Below are 19,683 nucleotides of genomic sequence, written 5' to 3'. Positions count from 1 at the left end.
AGTGCGGCGGTACAGGCGGCCCCTAGAAAGCCGGCTAGGCTGCTGCGGGCAACCGGTCAGTAGGTGCTAAGCTGGCACTAACGGAGCGTTGGGCAAGGCGCTGACTTTTTTGCGGTTGTGCACGGCCAGCGCATCGGGCGGTCTGTAATGTTGGATGGGATGATGTGCAGGTGATGGGGATTGATGGATGGCTGGCTGGCTGCAGCTCGACTTGGGAGTCAAAAGGGGGTTCCGGGTTGAGGACAGCTATTTCACGAAGGGAGTTGAGAGCAGCTGCAGCGGATTTGGAAATGCCATCAATGGATCAATTCGATGCCCCTTCTGGCTCAAAATCTTGCACTGAGACATCCATCTGGGCGGGTCTTGCATGGAGATGCAGCCGTTGCTGCAGTTTCGAGACATGTGGATTTTGCCCCCCCTTCCGTCTTCTTCTTGTCTCTTCACTGATACATGGACCTACTTGGAGTATCCCTTCTGCTCTCTTGGCATGAGGCTCCGGGCTCATCGACTAAATTACTCGCATTCCTCTATTTGGGCGTTGGGCAATGACGGGGCCATGAGCTGAGCGCTGACATGTTCCTGGTTGGCCCTTGCAGCCCGCATCATGCGACAGCTGGGCTGTTTGCTCTCCGCACGGGGAAAAAAGGAACAAAGGCAACGCCGATCGCCTTGCGGGAGGTGCTTGCTGTTTGCTATCTGGGCTTTAACACACCCTGTGACATTTCACTACGAGACGGAGTTTGACACTGTTGCTGCCAGCAAGGAGACTTTTACGAGGGTGGCGGGATGTGCATAGGTACACAGGGAAAGCGAGAGAAGAATGATATAGCGTTCGGTGACGAGTACTTTGTATTAGTGTACCATCCACTGTAGTCATGGCGACGCCCCTCTTGAGTTTGGGAAGTGGTTATCCAGCAGCCCGCGTCTCAAATTTTACAGCTGTGATAATGGCAAATGCTAGAGAAAGAAGAAACAGTAACAGATATTCAAGGAACCTACTCCGTACAGTAAATTAAAGATATTTCCTCTGTATCTGGATACGAAACTTGAACTCGACGGTAAGTAGTTACTGGGATGTTGGCCGTCAATATGGAGCAATAGTACATCTTGATGTCATCAAGGCGCCTGGTCTCATATGCATGAACTTGGGCGGGAGAAAAAAAAAACCGTTGAGCTGATAAGAGGACAGATCCATCAGTCTAAAACATTGTCGAGAAAAACCTTGATCCCAGGATCAGCTTCTTCGTCTGCATGCGGCTGCATAAAATGTGGCTGGTTGATCCGCTCTCTCGTTAGAAATATAAAAGCGCAGGGCTGGTGCGATGTCCAGATTGAGGTGGCCAGTTGAAACGTTAGACTCCAATGAGGCTAGGGCGACAGTTTCTCGCCAAAATCGAGATCTGTCTAAGTTCGAGACCAAGGCTGATTCAGGCGATTTAGTTGCGACGGGAACTCTAAACACGGCACAGAGTTTAACGATTTGGGATGGGATGATGTGAGATGGGATGAGACGAGATGATGGGCCTCAACTGCCAAACCTTGATGTTCTGATATCGGGATCCGTGCCTGAGCTCAGGAATGCAGAGAGCCGCCGTGCCCTGAAGCTTAGCGCTCAACGGAGCTCTCAACGGAGCTATGTTGCTACGCTATGCTGTAGGCGACACGCTACCTTGGCCTTCGTGGATCTTGTCTCTGCAGGCACTTTAAGCTAGCGCCTCCAATCGGCGATCAGCCTCTGGCGACTGCTCACTGGCCGCTATCGAAGTGAAACTGGGACCGAGGCTGAAAACCCGCGTGCTAGCGAGCCTCGTATTGCACGTTCGTGATAGGGCAGAGGGAGGCAGAGGGAGGGGGACGAGAGATTGAACAAGGAGACCTGGGTGTGGGACCTTGACGGCCGTTGTGGAGTGCTGTCTTCAGGCTATAGTGCAGAGCAAGAGCCTTGACAGGTGTGTTGTGAAGCTTCACTTGGACACGTTAGAATTTATCCTAATTGTCGGTGGCTGTTTGCCCCGGATCGAGGACAGACGTTTGCCCCAATGCGGCGTCGATGTGCATGAATTACGACTGAATGTCACCTCGGAGTACGAGTACATATATGATTTGTATGAGAGAGCCATAATATACGAGTATTGGATGCATCAAGCATTGCCTGCGTGGCCTGGATGACGCCATGGATTTCCGAGCGATTGCAACAAAATCCACTTGACTGCATATTGCACGGAGCACTACTGGGAATATAGTACATGTACTATTGATTGCCTCCGTTTCGACGTTTCGGCCAAGCCCGAGCCGGAGCTGCAGTCTGCTCTAGTCAACGGGCTGATGCACGGATAAGGAGAACTAAGTCATCAAACATTAGGTAGTAACTCGGATGCCAAGTGAGTGCCCCAAAGGGAACCGTTGGTGACGGCTTCATTTTGCAGCCCTCTTGCTCAATGCTGCCACGGCCTTGTTGCTCCGCACATTTACAAGCCGCCGCCTTGCCCTGGCACATGCACGCAAGCCCCGATTTCTCGAGATTCCAGAACCGGCACAAACGAATGAAGATTCACGGGCGGGGGGTTGGGATCCAGAAGCCGTAGGCCGAGCCGATGAGCCCACACAGCCACGCACTTGTGCGGCCAACGGGTTGCGAACTGTGCCAATCCGTGGATCTCTCTCAGGATGTAGTAGTATGAGTACGGAGGATTTTATTTAACTTGACATTTTGTTGGTACGTGTACTGATAGGTAAGTACTGCTATGGGAGGAGAAGTTGTACTTGTGTGTCTTGGCGTTTAGTTGGTACTTTTCTCCTAATGAGGTGAGGCGAGAGATGGAATTTACATCGTCCATCAACTTTTCCCCCTTTCGCGCTCGTACCCTCTTCTTCTTCTTCTTCTTCTTCTTCTTCAGGAACCAAATTGGACCACCCGCCTGCAGCGACCGGCCTAATGGCGCCTGTAAGATCTGCCCAGCACCACACCCTCCAAGGCCGCTCGTTTGACATAAATAGCCACAAATAGCGCCACGGCACTTTTTCGTCGCGAATTGGCCAATCCCTCTGGCGTCCCCCCACAGCCGCAGACCCGTCAAAAGGTTCAAAAGCTTCAAATGAAATGCGACGTCATCGTTACGGCTGTAACCTCGTCCGCCAATTTGGCCGAGACGCTCGCTTTGGCCTGTCCGGTTCTGCAGCCAGGCGGATACGGGAGTTGCAGAGAATACAGGTAGCTCCGCATGCTACGTAGCAGGCATAAGTGACTGCGGGAAGGCTTTAATACGGGCTGTCTAGGGGAGCTTCTCCTGACCATGCGCTTATCTATCTCCTTCACCCCTCGAGATATTCGACTGGTGACGCGTGTCCGGCCTGAACGCTGATCTTGCCGTCTTTTCCATTGCATCTCCATTCAATTGTCCACTCGCAAAGCGCCAATCACCCACGCAGGTTGGCAGCAGAAGAAAGGCGCCTACCGTCCGCTCGCTCGTTGTTCCAGTCGAGGTTGCAGTTGTTGCCGGGTTTCTCCTCCTTGCCTCGTGCTCTCTCTCGTGCTCTCTCTCTTTCTCTCGCAATCTCTGGGCCTGATCTTGCCTCGGTGTCCTATAATTAGAGCCCGCCTTACGCTTTCGACTTTCCTGACGCTGCCTCGAACCTGTTCAACCCTAGAACTCGCCCCCCAGGCGTCAGCATCCACCAGCTCTCGCGTCAGCCACAGCCCCCGACTCTGAGAACCGGCATTTATCGCCTCTACACTGTAGTATCTGCTTTACTCTCGCTATATCACGGATTACCCTCATCGCTGGGAGACTTCTGCGAATCACCAACTGTAGCCGCTGTGGGTTTTTGGTCTATGCAGCTGGAACAATCACGCCTAGCGCCACTCCTTCATTTTCGGTGCGGCTGAGAGACGGATCACCCAGATTTGACAGCTCATCGACTGCCATTCGTTTCACCAGGACCCAGCTCTCTCTGCTCTGATTGCGGCAGAGAAGCAAGCAAACAGGCAAGCAAGCAGCCATTCTCTGCCGACAAGAAAGCAAAATCACCTTGTCGTGTATAACTAGTTAGGCCTTGACATTTGCCTCACATTCGCAATCATGGCCCCAGCGTTTCTCTCTCTCAAAGACTTGCGTCGCCGATCAAGAGCAAGCTTCCGGACCGAAAACTCCAACGACACTTCCAGTGATGGTACTTTGAGCCATGAAACCAATGACACCACGCCATCAAGCGGCTCGTTAACACCGCCCTCTCACCTGTCAGACCCGGCGCTGAATCTACAGGTCAAGGACAGCAATGCGTCTGGCCAGTATCCAGCACAAGCTCAAAACCGACCCATGATGGTGCCTGGAGGAAATTCCAGTCGATACAGCGTCTCGGGCATGTCAGGCCTTGGATCTCCTGCGCCCAACGGGAGGACCAACCTGCCTGTCTCCCAGTATGCTCCTCGTGTCCAAAACATTGCGGAAAATGCATGGGTACGTCGCGCGACACCCTTGTTCGAGTCCTCGTCCCCTAATTTTGCATTGATTACCCTTGACGTTGTTGAATTGCTCCAAATTGTGCGTTATGATGATGTTGAAAATGCTAATCCCTCGTGACAGGTATACCAAAAGGTTCTCTTGCTGCACGGTACAATTGGAGAGACGGAGCAGAACCATCTCGAAGGCACTGTCATCGTCAGCAAACTCGATGACTCCTTTCCACCAACCAGCTGGCCTGTATGCAATTCTCACTTCAAAGCTCTTGTATATCTACAACCTGGCCCCAACAAGATCAGAATTGAATTCTCTAGCCCGAAACTGGCCAACAGCTCGTCTTCAAACCCCATCCATGTCTCGTATCTCACTCTCCACATGGTACCTTCGTTAAACGCACCTCCGCTGCAGCTCGCCATTCTGCTAGGCAAAGACTCACCTGGGATATTTGATGCCACGCCGTCGCGTGCTGAAAGGGAAGGCAATGGCCTGGACACGGCTGTCAAGAAATTTCGAATGGCAGCCTATCTCTGGCAGGCATTTACTGCGGAGCAGATGTGGCGACACAAGCTAGGGCGACGAACGTTTCGATTCGAAGAGGAATGGACGTCTGGCTCTGCCAACTACCGTGATAGGGAGAGTGGTATCATGAGATCTGAAGCCCGTGTTCATATTATCCGGTCCGACAAGACAGTGGCGGAACTGCAAGACCTCAACAAGGCGCAACAGTATGACAAGGCTACGGATAAGAATGCTCTCTTCGACATTGCTTCGGCTGCAGTCAAGAAGCACCTGAACCCCCTGCCCGGCCAGAAGCAATATGTAGCAGTTCTTCTGCTGGATGCTCACTGGGATAAGGATGTCAAAACCATCCGTGGCCATGCCGCCCTTGGCGGCGGCAGCGGAGAGTTGCAACTGGGCATCTTCGGGTCACACAGCCTGCATAGCTATCCCGGCTGCTTCGAGGAGGTAGTGCCAGCCTTTACCGATTGCACGCCGACTGACACTGCGTACGTGGCAAACGACTGCAACGAAGCGGGGAGCTCCTGGGAGGCGGCAAACATTGGCATTGGCGCGCATCTGCACGAGGTTGGCCATTTGTTTGGATGCCCCCACCAGGAAGGAGGGATTATGCTCAGAGACTACGTTGTTCTTAACCGAAGTTTCGTGGCTCGTGAAGCGTATTCCACCAGAACCAAGTCCAAAGGGGGGCTGGCCTTGCAAGCTGATGAGTGCGGTTGGCATCGCCTGGACTGCCTTCGCTTCCGAGCACATCCTGCATTCAGGCTGCCAAACGATACCCCCACGAATCCCGACGAAAGCGTCCAGGCCTTTGCTATCGACGGCGGTAACGTTTTGGCCGTGGCACAGACTGGAATTTCTTTTATAGAAATTTACGGAGAGGGTGACGATGTCTGCCGCGCATGGATCGAGTATATACCAGACAACAACAGTCCTATCCAGCGGCAAGTTACAATGATCGAACAAGACTTGCGGGCACGCCTGCCAGAAGCAAAGAGAAAGGGTCGTGTAAAGGTGTCTGTCAAGTCCCATGGAGGAGGATCTTTGGATATCGATGACTTCAAAGCATTTGCATCAAAGCAGTCGTCGGTGAAGCTGCCAGGTGGCAAAGTGGCCTTCCGATGCAAAAGCCTCGGAGAGTCAAAGATGCAAGGCAGCGAGCCCCATGAGGTTGTCTTCACCAGCGCTCTGAAGCAGGACCGGGTCATGTCTCGTGTTATTGTATATCACGGATCGGCACTGGATGGACTGGAATTCGTCTATGACGATAATTCGACACAGCTATTTGGCAAGAGGGGGGGCAAGGAGGGAGGCGACACATTTGAATTTGGTGAGTTTGCTAACACCCAAAAATAGCGAAAGAAACTCCAAGCTAACCACACGTTCAACACCTCAGACGTTCGGCGCGGAGAGTACCTCAGTGGTTTTGTCGTGAGGGCCGGCTTTTGGATCGATGGCATTCAGCTCTTGACCAGCCTTGGTAGAAAATCAGCCATGTTTGGAAAAGCCCATGGTGGTTCTGCGTAAGTCACTCCAGCCCGAGGGATGTGGTTGGGCAGGGCGAAGTAACGCTGACATTTCGACTCAGACACACTCTGATACCTCCTCGAGGCTACTCTATCTGCGGTGTTGCTGGCACATGTGGCGCCTGGCTGGACGGCTTCTCCATTCTCATCAAACATTAAGACTGTGCCAATTTTGACGCAGACCGAGACGAAAAAAAAAACATGGTTTATGCATCTTAATTCTCATTTATGGATTACTCGAGCATTTGGACCTAGCTTGCCTTGGACGGTTTTTTTGGGTTTTCAGTCGCAACGCATGAGAGACAGACAAGCAAACTAATCAATGGGGCAGAGAGCGAGATGGATTTACAGGCGGAATGGACGCTTTTCTTTTTTTACACCACTAAAAATCGGACATGGAGGAGAAAACACGGGCTTTGCTAGTACCAACCTGTGTCTGGCGTTTTGAGCTGAATTTTGTCTCTCCTTTTTCTCTTTCTTTCATATGTTGCTAGGATTGGGCAAAGATACCCGCTGGAAAACTAGTCTGCACTTTTTGTGAAGGTCACAGTCGAGTAGCAACTGTGGGTATATTATTTTGGGAGAGACGCTCAGTCTGGAAGGAATACGAGACTGGGTAGGGAAGTTGTACACATTGGTACTTGTTTATATTCTCATTTTATGTCTGATTGTGGACATTGATAGGATCGTCAGTGTCAGGCTAGAATACCTAATAATCACTACAGGATATTGCTGCATTGTTGTTGTCATCTCTTTGGGGCTTGGTCACTCGACATGCCACTGCTAGACTTGAGTGTCTGAGCTGAGGGGGGTCAGGACATGTCCTCACTCCTAGTAATGTATGTGATATTGCTGATAATATTGTTATTACCGTTAATAAGCGTTCTGATAAATTTATTTGGAGTCGCGTGTCCCTCTTGAAGTCGTGTGAACAGTGTCTTGGATACTAGCGGTGATATTTGCATGTGACGGTGCATATACTTTGCAATACCTGGTCAGCTGCATGTTGAGCCTTACGTTAAACGCCACAGGCGCAGCAAGTACTCGGGCTGAGCTTCTCTGAACATTTCCATGTTATTTTCAACGCTTTTTCTCGCTCCAGCTTCTTTCAGCCGAGTTAAGGCAAACGAGGAAACAAGGATGGTGTACTCCGTACAATCAAGACTTGGATGTTTCACCTTCTGGGTTAGCTTTCTTCTTAATTGGGTATCGCGCAGAGGCCTTTTATATATGAAAGTCGTCCTCCTACTGGGAGTGACTATTCAGCATCCCACGTTCGCTATTCAGCATCCCATTCTTAAATTTAAAGCAGCCCGGGTAGTAATAATAGCAGATATTAGAGGAATATATAGATAGTAGCAAAAACTAGCGATAGTAGCAGATACACCAGGAATTGTATAATATGTATTTAAGTAACGGTGATAAGAGATCTTCATAATAATACGTTGTTACCCCATTCGGAACTCCTCTTAGCCGCTGGGGTGCTGAATAGCCCTTCCACTCCTATACCTCAAAACGCGATTCCATGTCGAGCATCGCTGCTGCCTGCCTGTTGGCCGCTCAACATGCGGCCTGCCTTCCATAAATCCTGGGATGTGTTTACCCCGCAAGCACCAACAGCAAATGATAACCACATCTTGCCTCCTCTTCACTCAGCACACGTGAATACTTCTGGGAAGTGCACCAAAGTTCTGCCAACAACGGATTCAAAATGCCCGCTGAAAAGCATCTCTTGAACGACATTTCCGGCGAAGATGCACCAGCGTCGAAGTTGGCCAAGACGAGCGCCAACGACGACTGGCGAGATCTGTTCGAGATCAAGGTCAAAATTCCTTCCCTGACCAAGACTTTCGAGAATGATTGGAAGCCACCGACCCGAGCTCAGCTCAAAATGAGAGCCCGCTTCCACGGCAGGCCAATGTCGCCGTTGACGGACCAAGAGAAAGCAGAAATTTACGGTCCTCGTGAATCTCGCCCTCCATGGATGATGGACCTAGAGCAAATCACCACGCCTAGAGAGAATGAGTAAGTATACTGCTTCTCCATTCTTGAAAACAAGCCAAGCACGTTCTTATGGCCTCTAGTTCACCTAGGATGAATGTAACTGGAGCCAAAGATGAGGGCGGCGACGAGACGAGAGATAAAAACAGCGGTGAAGAGAGTGATGAAGACATGGATGAACACTTGGATGAAGACATGGATGAGGAGAGCGATAACGAGAGCGATATTGACCCGTATGAAGGAATGGAGTGGATCGAGGTCATCAATGGATCCGTTCTCTCAAAGAAGACCAACATCAACGGCAAACATGACTGTATAGGTTCGTGCACCAGCGTCCTGATTAGACGTAATCAGATACGATCCAACTTCCACGACGATATCAAAGATCCAACTGAAGAAACTTCGGCCATGGGCTTCGACCTCTTTGATCGGTATGGTCGGCTCAAGCCTGTCTTCAAGAAGGACCCGGTTCGATCTGGTTCCGGTATCTGGGGCGATGAGTTGGATCATGGCGACATTCTCTTAATCGACCAAGTGAGTATCAACGAGTGTCACAGGCGTCAAGGCCTTGGCCGGGAAATGGTTCGCGACATCCTGCAAAAAGCAATGGCCAAGTGCGATCCCCAGACATTCGTCGCCATCGCTTGTTCGGCCGCGTTAAACTCGGAAGTCAGAGACGAGTGCGAGAATAAAAGTGATGAAGAGCAAAGACACATATACGACAGGGAGGAGCGAACGGCGGAATGTTTCTTAAGGTCTTTGGGGTTTCGGCGTATTGGCTACACGGAGTGGTTCGCTTTCCTCCCAGGGAATACGCAACATGCGTGTCAATCTCTGCCTGCCGACAAAGATTTCGACCCGCCCAGGCCAACACCAGCTCACACAACCAATATCTTCTTTGAAACGCTGCTGGACGAATTTGAGGCAACCAAGGGCGATACTGCTCGGTTAGCAGTGATTCAGAAGGCTCTCGAATCCTACGGGCCGGAGGAGGACATCTGGGTCTTGGCTGACAGACGCGGCAACACCTTACTACATCACGCAGCAGCCTTTGAGAATCCGTCATGTGTCAAATGGATCCTCGAGAAGTGTCCGCGCCTAATCACAATTCGGAATTACATGGGAGGGACGCCACTCGAGTTGTGCCAAGAACAAATAGATGATACCCGCACTCAGCATGGGATTTCGGATAAATTCACTGGCTGCTCGCAGCCTTTTTTGGACATCCTCTCGACTTTGAAAGGACTGAGCGACCCTTCACCAGAAGAGTTGCAACGGCTCAGGTACGGCTGCACCTGCGGACAGTGTCAAGAGGGCTTCATGAGCCCGCGAATGCATTTGGCACTCCGCTGTTGCGCAGCAGACGCCGGGGACATGCTCTCTGACGATGCGGATAATAGTGATGGCGACTACTTTGTAGAGAAGAATAGGCTCACTCTGAAGTATCTGCAACCCGGGGTACGCGACAACCTGCGCACAAACAAGTCCATGAGGCAAGGATTTGCCAGCATTTTGGGCCACTTTGCCCGGCTTCTGCGAGACCACACGGAGCCTCCCCACGTGCACAAGATCCTCGAGATGACCAGATCCTCGAGGGAGTGGCCACCCGTTACCAAGACCTATCTCAGCCGCGGTGGCACCGTCGAGGCAGTGGGTTCCGCCCTCTTCGCCAGAGCCATGGACGAGTCGCTGTGGGCTGTGGGCGGAATAATCTGGGATCTCTATGCAGATGAGATGGAGGCGCTGCCGGCTTGTCGCAACGATGACGAGTTTGGGTTCGTGAGCGGCCTATGTGGTTATAAGCGTGTCCGTAGGGTCCAGTATGTGTCGATGACTGGGATTCCGCTCGATGACGATTTCTAGCGCTACAACTACCTACAAGACTTTTTGTGCAGTTGATTTTCTCTCTCATGTGTCCTTGATGCCCCTGTCTTTAGGCTGTTTGACAATATGCCTAGAGTTGCTGTTGTGCTGGAGTTGCTGCTCTCGTAATCTAAGCGTACCTACTAGGTATTACTCTGTAGATTAGGATGTAAACCTGAGGCATGTTTCCACAGGTCATGAGACACTCACAAGAAGACGGGCAAAGAGATGTAGCTTTACTAATCTCTTACAGCATATCTGGCAGATTAGCAGCATGTGGATGGGATGGACAAGGCTTTTGCTCACCCTTGGGGGGAGCTGATACATTTGGGTTTCATAGCTCATATGACATCTATGAAGAGGGTCATACTGACAGCAGCTTAAAAAAGTGCCGTCTCTCTTTGCTCATTGAGGCACTGCTGGAGTACTCGTACTTGCTACTTGGGGTGTACATGCATGCACCAGACGTCATTCTTACTAAGGCGGTGTTGTTTGCCTGTGTGTGCTTACCTTGGCAACTTGGCAAAAGCTGTCTGCGCATCATGGTGTAACTGTGACCGTGATAGGTACATGTAGGTAGTAGCTGCATAAGTGTGTGCATCATCATGCCTGGTAGGTGGTTGACATCACCGATGAGCAACGAGCAACAGGTGCAGCCCGTTAGCAGGTACAAACAAGCTGCTGGCCCAACAAGTAGCGGTACTTGTCAGCTAGCACAATTGACATTGCTCTGTGCCCTACCACCAGTTCTTGTGGCGCAAATGGCCCTGCCGTGCTGTATCAGCTGGTACTGGATACTGTCCACATGCTGCTAGCCGGGTAGTCGGGACCAAGACAGGCTGTGCCAAATGGCAACAGCGCCACCCTAGGCTCTTTCGCCTAGCAGCGGACAGCTAACAGCTAAAGAGTGCAAGTGCCGTGTCCAATGTAATTGAGCATTTGCTGCAGCAGCCCCTCGCGTCGTCCATTTTTTTTCTTCTTCCCTTCTTCGTCTTCTTCGTCTTCTTTCCACAGACATCACCGTCACCTGTAGTCGCCGTTTCGCGATATCCCACCGGGTGCTTCTCTTATTTTCAATACTTAAGCTTGACTTCTCTTTTTGAACTTTGTTTCGGGACGCTTCGAGCTTTGCGCGCCCTTTGATCCACCACTGCTGCCCCGTTCGAGGAACCGAATAGACGGACAAAAAGCCTCTCTCTGAGCCTCGGTCTACAAGCCAAACAACCAACTCGCCATGTCAAAACGACCCAGTGCCGCTTCGGCAGATGCGAATGGCCTGACTTCGAGAGAGACGCCGCCGCAGAACCTGCCAGGTACGAACCCTCAACTGCAGCCTCGTGGTGGGAATAGTGTTGGGGATGGGTCATATATTTTGCCGAGCTAGAGACACATCAGAAGCTAACCTCTCCCTGTGTCTTCTAAGCAGCCATTGATAAGCAAAAGATGCTTCTTTCTGCAGACGTGGGCCATTTCTCACTGGTACGGGCCATGCACCTCGCAGATCTCATCACTCTGATGAACGGTGGGTTCCTCTCTCCCCTTGTTCCCTTAGTTTTGCTTGGCGACCTTGATTGCTGACGTTGCATGTGATGCTGTCATAGGCTTCTGCGGTGTCATGTCGATATTCTCGTCCTTACACTCGTGCCTTGACGATGCCAACAGAGACACTCATCTGCGGTGGGCGCTAGCCTTTTTGCCATTTGGCCTGTTCTTCGACTTCCTTGACGGCAAGGTTGCCCGATGGAGGAAGAAGAGCAGCCTCATGGGCCAGGAACTGGATTCCCTTGCCGATTTGGTACGTCGTCCTGTCTATAAGCTACTTGTTAACAATCAAGCATGCATACTGACACGCCCTGCTTTGTAGATTTCGTTTGGTGTTGCCCCCGCCATGGTGGCCTTTTCAATTGGTCTTCGAACTACCGCCGATACCGTCGCCCTCACCTTTTTTGTTCTGTGCGGCCTGACCAGACTGGCCCGCTTCAACGTTACCGTCGCGGTTTTGCCCAAGGACGCCAGTGGCAAGAGCAAATATTTCGAGGGCACTCCCATCCCGACGTCTCTGGGCTTGGATGCCATCATGGCTTACTGGCTGCAGCAAGGCTGGATCCTGGACAACATCCCCTTTGGCACCGTGTTTGAAGGCACGTCGCTTGAGTTCCACCCGGTCGTGCTTTTGTTCATGATTCACGGCTGCATGATGACCAGCAAGACGATACGCATCCCAAAGCCTTAAATTAGGCGACAGCATCGACCGTAGCAAAGTTGTAGCTTTATTTATTTATTTTTCTAATTCTCGGTCTTACTGGATATTCGGCTGTGACAAATGGGGCTAGAGGGTCAATGGTCTGTATGGTTCATGATCAATGAGAGCTGGCGCATACGAGATTGTTCAATCGTGTTTGGCTTGGTGGTTGCCCGGCAAGCGCCTCGAAATATGGATAAACATTATGGTTGGAGGCATGGGGTTCTTTTTATATAATGATAGCTACTCTCCTATACAACTGGAGGTTTTTGGCACTTTGAGGCTCGAGGAGGAGAGGATATGATCTGCATAACTTACCACAACAGAGATTATGATACCCCTATGACCATCCTACGTCTTGTATGCTGTGAGAGAGACCCGTGTTTGGTAAGCCCCAAAGTGATTACATTTATTTGTCTACATTCGCATCACACTTTGCCACTCTTTGTTTGCTCTTTCGTTACATGAATTCTTCGTCATGCCTGGTCGAGACAGCAGCACCCAAGATGGGTGGGAAGAGAAGGGGGGAAATGAAGATGACGAGAAAACCCAATTCAAGTACGATGAGGAATAAACCGAGCCATTAAACGCCGTGAAGCCCTTTGTACATATAAAAATCTCTCCCCCTCTCCTTTTTCGCCCCAAGCAAGCTGCTGTCGGCCGCTTCCAATGCCGGGTTTTTCTTCCCTTCTTGCTTTCCAATTCCTAGAGGGGGGGAATCCCCAAGGTTTGTTCAGCAAAGACGGAAAAGAAAAGACGGACAATTCATCTTGGTACGTCTGCCTTGTTTGTTTCTCTCTCTCTCTTCCTTCTTAGAATCCACGTCCTCCCCTGCTGAAGCCACCACGTCCCCTGCCACCGCCGGCACCGCCTCTGGAGAAGCCGCCGCTTCCACCACGGCCACCACGGCCGCCGAAGCCGCCACCACCGCCTCGCGAGAAACCTCCACGGCCACCGCCGGGGCCGCCGCGTCCGCCGCGGGAGAAACCTCCGCGACCGCCTCCACGGGGCCCGCCGCGCGAGCTGCCGCCGGCGCGCTTAGGCTTGGGGGCACCCGGCGGGGGCTTGGGCTTGGGCAGGAACTTGTCGAGGGGCAGCAGCTTCTCGGGGGCGATGTAGAACTTGTCGCCCTCCTTGAAGGAGGCGGCCTGGATGCCCTCGGAGGGCTTGATGGTGAAGAAGACCTGGTTGATGGGGCCGAGGACCTCGTCGACCTTGCCGACGGCCGTCTTGTTCTCGAGGAAGATTTGGGCGTTGAAGTGGGGGACCTTTGGGTTGATGGACTCGCAGACCATTTCGCCCTCGCAGGCGTGGACGAACTTGCCCATTTCTGTGGGAGGTGGTTTGTTAGCTGGGTGTGTGTCTTCTGATTTGTCTGAATCTCTGCCTCTCGCTCATTGTGTTGTGCTTCAGTTTGAAGCCATTGTCCATTGCCATTCGCAAATTGGACGACAAAAAATCTAGAGCAAGTCCAAAACAAGAAGTAGAGAAAGAAGCGCGCAGTCGCAAGGCCACTCTCCCCGTCGAAGAGAAATTTTCAACAAAAGAAGCCAAGAGCAAAAACTTCGACACCAACCAAAAAACTCTGCCGCAAAGACAAACAAAACAAAATCAGAAAATCAATGAAGAGAGCAAAAAAAAAATCGCCATACCTAGAACCTGCGCCGGCGGGCCCATGTCCCTCTGTTGGAATCCTCCCCGTCCGCCTCGAAAGCCGCCGCCAGACCCTCCACGACCACCGCGAGACCCGCCTCGGAAGGACATGTTGTGCTGCTTGATCTTTTATTTATTTATTATTATTTGTTTTAATGAGTGAGGAAGAAAGAGTTCCGTGGGCGAGAAAGAGGCCAATCGTCGGGGGTTTGCGAGTTGGAGGCCCGTTTCTTCGGATGTCGTTTCCCTCGTCGGTCGTGAAACTTTTTTTTTTTTTTTTCCTAGAGCGTCTCCAAAGACTGGTGTTGAAATTTTCGGAGAAAGGCTGCTTGCTTTAGAGGAAGCTTGTCCGATTGAGGGGATCTGATTGGCTGGTGCGGAATAATGTTGGAGCGGATTGTGCGTGGTGGGGCAAGAGGGACGTATCTAAAGTACATTGATACATCGACATATCGATACAGCGATACAGCGATACATGCAATTTCATTTGAGGTGCTCCATAACAGCGTTTATAATTTCATATAGGCATTGCGAGATACTGTGAGATTGAAACGGCCTGCTGCTACCTATGGTATCAATCTACTTTTGCAAAAACAAAACATTGAATTTCATCAAACAGCAAAAAACTGCTAGCTGTACCACGCAGGGCAAGCTATGGATATACCTAACGAGTGATGCGGTCCAGAAAACACTTGCATCGACAACAAAGCAACGGAAAAAACGCCTTCAACTCACTCAATACACTGTTGCTCTTTTCCGGCCCCTTTTCCCCCTCCACAATCCAATAGCAAAAATCCATTGTACAGGACGCAGATACCTAAGACAGTAGGTAATCAAGAGATGGTATCCAGATAGTGACGTACACACATTTCTTGGACAAATGAAAACCAAAATAGCAAGAAAAAAAATGAAAAGAAATAACATATCCATCAATAAATCAAATGACGGGCCCTAAGGAAAGCTGCCCGGCATCGGTAAGTCTGACACTGTCACCGTACTAGCCGCTCTCTCATCGTTGATTGCCCGAACCGCGTTATTATCACCCACTAGCATTGCAGCATCTCCCTGACCAGGAAGAACCTGCAGTCCTGAGGCATCAGGCTGAACTTCAGATCTAGGAATCGCATCCGGAGAGAGAGGTGCTGTGCCCCCGACATTTGTGTAGTGTCCGCCGTTGATATCGTTCGTGTCAGCTCCTGCAGCTGTACCATTGATAGCGGCTGCATTCTGTTGCTGTTGTGGACCGAGAGATTTGTCACCACCTATGCCGTTGGCCAGCACTGGCGCACGAGTGCCTGGGATGATAAGTGGCGTCACGAAGACGTTTCGTTGGTGGCTTGGGCTCTGGTTTACTGGCTCGCTTGTGTAAGGGTTGACGCCGTCGACCTGTGCCTCATGGTCGGCTATGACTGCCTGTGCATGGACGTCTGTTATCGGGGTCTCGCCTCTCTGTCCGTATTCCGGATGGCCTTCGTCGTGCCGTGTGTACTTCTCCGGAGAATAGGCCTCTGTGGCTGATCCTGGAATCGCGGTTGCTGCAGCAATCACCGGGGCATGTGGCTCCTGGCTGGATCCTACACTAGACGGGGACTGAGGCACCTGTAAGCCTCGTTGTGCGTTGACTTGGATATCGGATGGGAACCGCCCACCTGGTTGGGGTCGCCGCGTGGCAAGAGGTCCTGGCGTGACATCTTGCTCGGTCGCTGTAAATGGCTCCTCGTCCTCTTCCTCATCAAGTCCGTCGCTGCTAGCTGAGCGGTGCGATGATCGGCTCGTGCTTCGCCGTGAGTGAGATCGTACAAATGCTGTTCGCTCCTCCGGAGACGTTTCCGTCAGGGCCCTGATGTCCTCGTACCAAGCCATCATAGTATCATGGCTCTCGGCCCGGAACACCCAGGTGTGGCCTCGGTGCATGGCGCCAGTCTGCCGTCCCTTGAGAAGAAACTTGTTGGATGGACCTCCTTCGCTAGAGCGGGATCCTAGTTTTTGTTCCGGAAGATAGAGAGACATTATGGGCGCCTGAGCTTTGTCTGCCGACTTGAATTCGTGAAGATGCGTTGTCGAAAGTACATACCTAGCATCAATCGCATTAGGTTTTACCTCGTTGAGTGATATGGGATAGGAATAAATCAGCTGCTAGTACACAAGGAAGAAAACTCACCATCCTGCCGTATAGCTCTTCAAGTACTTGCTCTTGCGCTCCAGTAGTCCGGCGCGGATTTCTTGCGCCGAGAGATGGTCTTGCCCTGGGTAATGAATCTGTTCGACCGAGCGCAGCGGCATGCTGGGATTGACCACTCGGCTATCGTTAGACACAAAATGCTCCCACTCTTGATCCTTGGGCATAGCAATTGGTCCATCACGGAGTTCTCCGACCACGCTGTGAGCATTGTCTGCCTCGCGCTTGAGGATACCAGCGTAGGCATTGTAAGCCTTTTGAATCTCGCCTACGATGATAGATTCGAGCTCGCGGCCTGAGCCCTCAAGGTTGAGATAGGCTTGATGCAAGTAGTTTTCTTCGTCAAGCTGGCGCTCAATCTGGCGATCGACCGCAATCTTGAGGAGGTATGGATCCTGCTTGCCCGTCGTGGCGGCGGTGTCCATCTCATTCTTTCCCAGCGCTTCTGAGAGGATCTTGACAGCCTTGCCGGTGGAGTCCATTTCCTTATCAACAGAGTTCTTGAAGTCACCGGCCAGGTGTTTGATTTCCTTGATCTTTTGCTGCAGATCGCTCCTCAGGCCAGTAAGCGCCAAGATGACATCCTCCTCGATTTCCTTGGCTTTGTTGGCCTCTTGAAGGGCTAGCTTATTATAGTTGCGTATAATTTGAAGAGCATCATCAATGCCGGCGGTTTGGAGGAACGAGGTTGGGTTCGACATGTTGTTGGCGACGCTTGATAGCTTGGCGAGCGACTTGGACCTTTGCTCATAGTGAGACTGTACCTCACGATAATACGCAATGAGGTCTTTCAGGATTTTCCTCCAGTCTGTTGAGTGTCGTACAACGTTAGCGTCAGATGATACAATACAACGGCTACAATGCGCCGAGTCGAATCTGAGACGGGGGGAGGGGGTGTCATGAAGGCAAGCATACTCTGGAATCTAGCGGCGAGCACATCGGTAGGATTGCCGTTTGTGGGAACGGGACAGAAGAAGGCGCTGTGCAACTCGTCGGGATCCGTCGCAGTCTGGAGGACAAGGCTCTTGACACTGCCAGCTCGTGCGCTGCGGCGGCTACTGGATCGCACAATGCTGCCCGTGCCGCTTCGCCGCAGCGAGGCCTTCTTCTTCAGCGTGTTGCCCCTCTGAGGCAGGGCGCGATCATCGCCAGCCGCATAGCTGTTGACCGAGTTGGAGCGTTGCACGGCCGATGGTCCGGCCTCGGCAGTGGCAGACATTGCTGGAGGGCTTTGGCCACGGCGGCCGTCGACGACGGAACCTCCACGCTGGCTGGCGTCCCACTCCTCGTTGAAGCGGCCAGGAAGGGGACTCTGGCGTCTCTGAGGCGATGCGGTATGCGAGCGTCGTCCGGGTTCGAGGTATGTGGGCTGCGGCTGGTAGGAGAGAGGTCGCCTCCCCTTCTGCGACGTCTGGTAGGGCGAGCTGGACGGCTGTCGCTGCGATTGCGACTGTGATGCGACCTGCGGCTGCTGCAGGTAAGAATTGAGCTTGGGACCCGAGTTCAGATCAGGGGAGAGACGGGTCAATCCCTGAGATTGAGGCTGGGGATCCATTGCGACGAGAGGGAGGAGAGCAGCAGAGCTGGGCAGAGCAGAGCAAGGCCGAGCTGAGCTGAGGAGAAGGAGAGAAAATGCAGCAAAAAGAGGAAACGAAGCTCCGAGCAGCCGCACAGCCAAATATTATAGTTTGCTCCTAATCTGGATGCCAGCCAAGACGGCGCCCGACCAAGGTTTCGCCTCGCACGAATTAGCGAGTGACGACAGCTGGGACGATCACCGAAGCACAAAGAGGCGTTGGTGGGGAGGGGAAAGTCGAGAGGCCGTCAACGTCAACAGGCGTGACTGACGCAATGGCAGTTCAGTCGAGGTGAGACTTTTTGGGGTCGGCAAGCCAAAGCAGGTTTTAGCGCAATGGAAACAGAGACAGTGACGGATACAGAAGCGGAAACAGAAAACAGAGCCTAGATGAATTACGAGATGGCTGATGCGATGGACCGTGTTAGAACAAAGCAGCGCTGCTGTAAATTGCGAATTTGGTGCTGCCGAGCCACAGGCCAACGAAACGAAGCTGCGCATTGCTGTCCTGCTAAATGATTTGCGTCGCACGGGGAGACGGGCAATGCCTTTCATGCATGTAATGGCCCTGTAATGGCCCCGTAATGGTGAGCATAAGTACAGCTGCGGGTCACAGGTACATGCTCCGCCCCCTCCGACCGTGCAGTCGCAGAGGTACTCAGAACCCGGGTTGACCTCATCGGCCTTACAGCGCAACACAGAAACCGAGAGGGGGCACGCTAGCGCAGGAACCTCTTCGATACCTGGTATCGTTGCATCACTTGCGTCTGCCGCTGCGTCACTTGCAGGTACTGGGGGAGCGAAAAGAGAGCATGACCAGGCACCCAAGGTGGCCAACCTGCGATGCACGAGTGACCATCAAGGTGATGAATGCTCCCTAGCATCAGGGCAGTGCTGTCTACTAGAATAGCAAATAGGTACATACGTAAGGTGGAAAGATCTCAAGATAGATAGCAGGGCCGACGAAACACCCGTAAGCAGTGGCGGTAATATTCCATTCAGTGCCTGTAATCCTCCTCCACGGAGCGTCCCGGGGCCAAGGGGCACAGTCTCACTCGATATTACTGTACGTGTACTCACTCATACCATGACTTACTACGAAAGTACCTATCATTGTCCTGTCCTGTCCTCCTGTTCTGTCCTGTTCTGGCCCCTAACATGGGCATTGACACTGGCACAGGCACTGACACTGACACTGACACTGACAACTGACAACTGACATGCCAACACCCCCCAAAATCTGCGCTTCAGCTGTCACCTCATGCACAAACCCGCGCTCAAATCGTCATTTTTCGCTTACAGCAAGTCCCTTTAGACCCCTACAAACCCAAAGTCCTGCTACCGCCGTCGCCGCTCTAAACTCGTACTGCCAGGCATGTAGCACTACACACGTCAAATCCACCCTTCAGCTGCTTCTGTCCAAGCAACACAAGCCTGGCTGCCTCTCTCCTCAAAGCCCCCCAGAGAATGACGTATTAGTTCGTCCCCTAAAACAAGCGCCAGCCCAGCACAAGCCACACGCCCCTCCTCCCCCACCAGCCTATCTCTCCACTTCAAAATTCCATCGTGCACGATCGAGTCTCTCCGCTCTGGAAGGTTATTTCCTTGCATTGCTTTGTTTGGAATCGGTAGAAATTATGGAATCTTGGAGTGTTGCTCCACTG

The 19,683-nt window shown here is 52.0% G+C and overlaps 5 protein-coding genes across 5 annotated transcripts; 3 read left to right on the top strand and 2 right to left on the bottom strand.

Moving 5' to 3' along the window:
* Positions 1–4,079: 4,079 nt before the first annotated feature.
* TRIVIDRAFT_74200 (uncharacterized protein) lies at positions 4,080–6,664 on the top strand (the record flags this gene model as incomplete). Its single annotated transcript, XM_014102025.1, has 4 exons — positions 4,080–4,457; positions 4,584–6,309; positions 6,376–6,502; positions 6,568–6,664. The coding sequence occupies 4 exons, from the start codon at positions 4,080–4,082 to the stop codon at positions 6,662–6,664; spliced, it is 2,328 nt and encodes a 775-aa protein (XP_013957500.1).
* A 2,085-nt stretch (positions 6,665–8,749) lies between these two features.
* TRIVIDRAFT_36499 (uncharacterized protein) lies at positions 8,750–10,369 on the top strand (the record flags this gene model as incomplete). Its single annotated transcript, XM_014102024.1, has 1 exon — positions 8,750–10,369. One exon carries the CDS (start codon positions 8,750–8,752, stop codon positions 10,367–10,369), a length of 1,620 nt encoding a protein of 539 aa, XP_013957499.1.
* Positions 10,370–11,603: 1,234 nt separating this feature from the next.
* TRIVIDRAFT_36484 (uncharacterized protein) lies at positions 11,604–12,602 on the top strand (the record flags this gene model as incomplete). The annotated part of the gene is made up of 4 exons (XM_014102023.1): positions 11,604–11,682; positions 11,796–11,891; positions 11,971–12,164; positions 12,234–12,602. The coding sequence occupies 4 exons, from the start codon at positions 11,604–11,606 to the stop codon at positions 12,600–12,602; spliced, it is 738 nt and encodes a 245-aa protein (XP_013957498.1).
* A 547-nt stretch (positions 12,603–13,149) lies between these two features.
* Positions 13,150–14,545, bottom strand: TRIVIDRAFT_82475 (uncharacterized protein; the record flags this gene model as incomplete). The annotated part of the gene is made up of 2 exons (XM_014102022.1): positions 13,150–13,941; positions 14,264–14,545. 2 exons carry the CDS (start codon positions 14,373–14,375, stop codon positions 13,424–13,426), a joined length of 630 nt encoding a protein of 209 aa, XP_013957497.1.
* A 306-nt stretch (positions 14,546–14,851) lies between these two features.
* On the bottom strand, positions 14,852–17,998 carry TRIVIDRAFT_212461 (uncharacterized protein; the record flags this gene model as incomplete). The annotated part of the gene is made up of 5 exons (XM_014102021.1): positions 14,852–15,497; positions 15,618–16,338; positions 16,453–17,251; positions 17,359–17,755; positions 17,906–17,998. The coding sequence occupies 5 exons, from the start codon at positions 17,996–17,998 to the stop codon at positions 15,216–15,218; spliced, it is 2,292 nt and encodes a 763-aa protein (XP_013957496.1).
* Between the last annotated feature and the right edge of the window lie 1,685 nt (positions 17,999–19,683).

This window comes from Trichoderma virens (genome assembly GCF_000170995.1).
Source record: "Trichoderma virens Gv29-8 chromosome Unknown TRIVIscaffold_5, whole genome shotgun sequence".
Taxonomy (NCBI): domain Eukaryota; kingdom Fungi; phylum Ascomycota; class Sordariomycetes; order Hypocreales; family Hypocreaceae; genus Trichoderma; species Trichoderma virens.
This window is presented reverse-complemented; position numbering and strand designations above follow the sequence as displayed.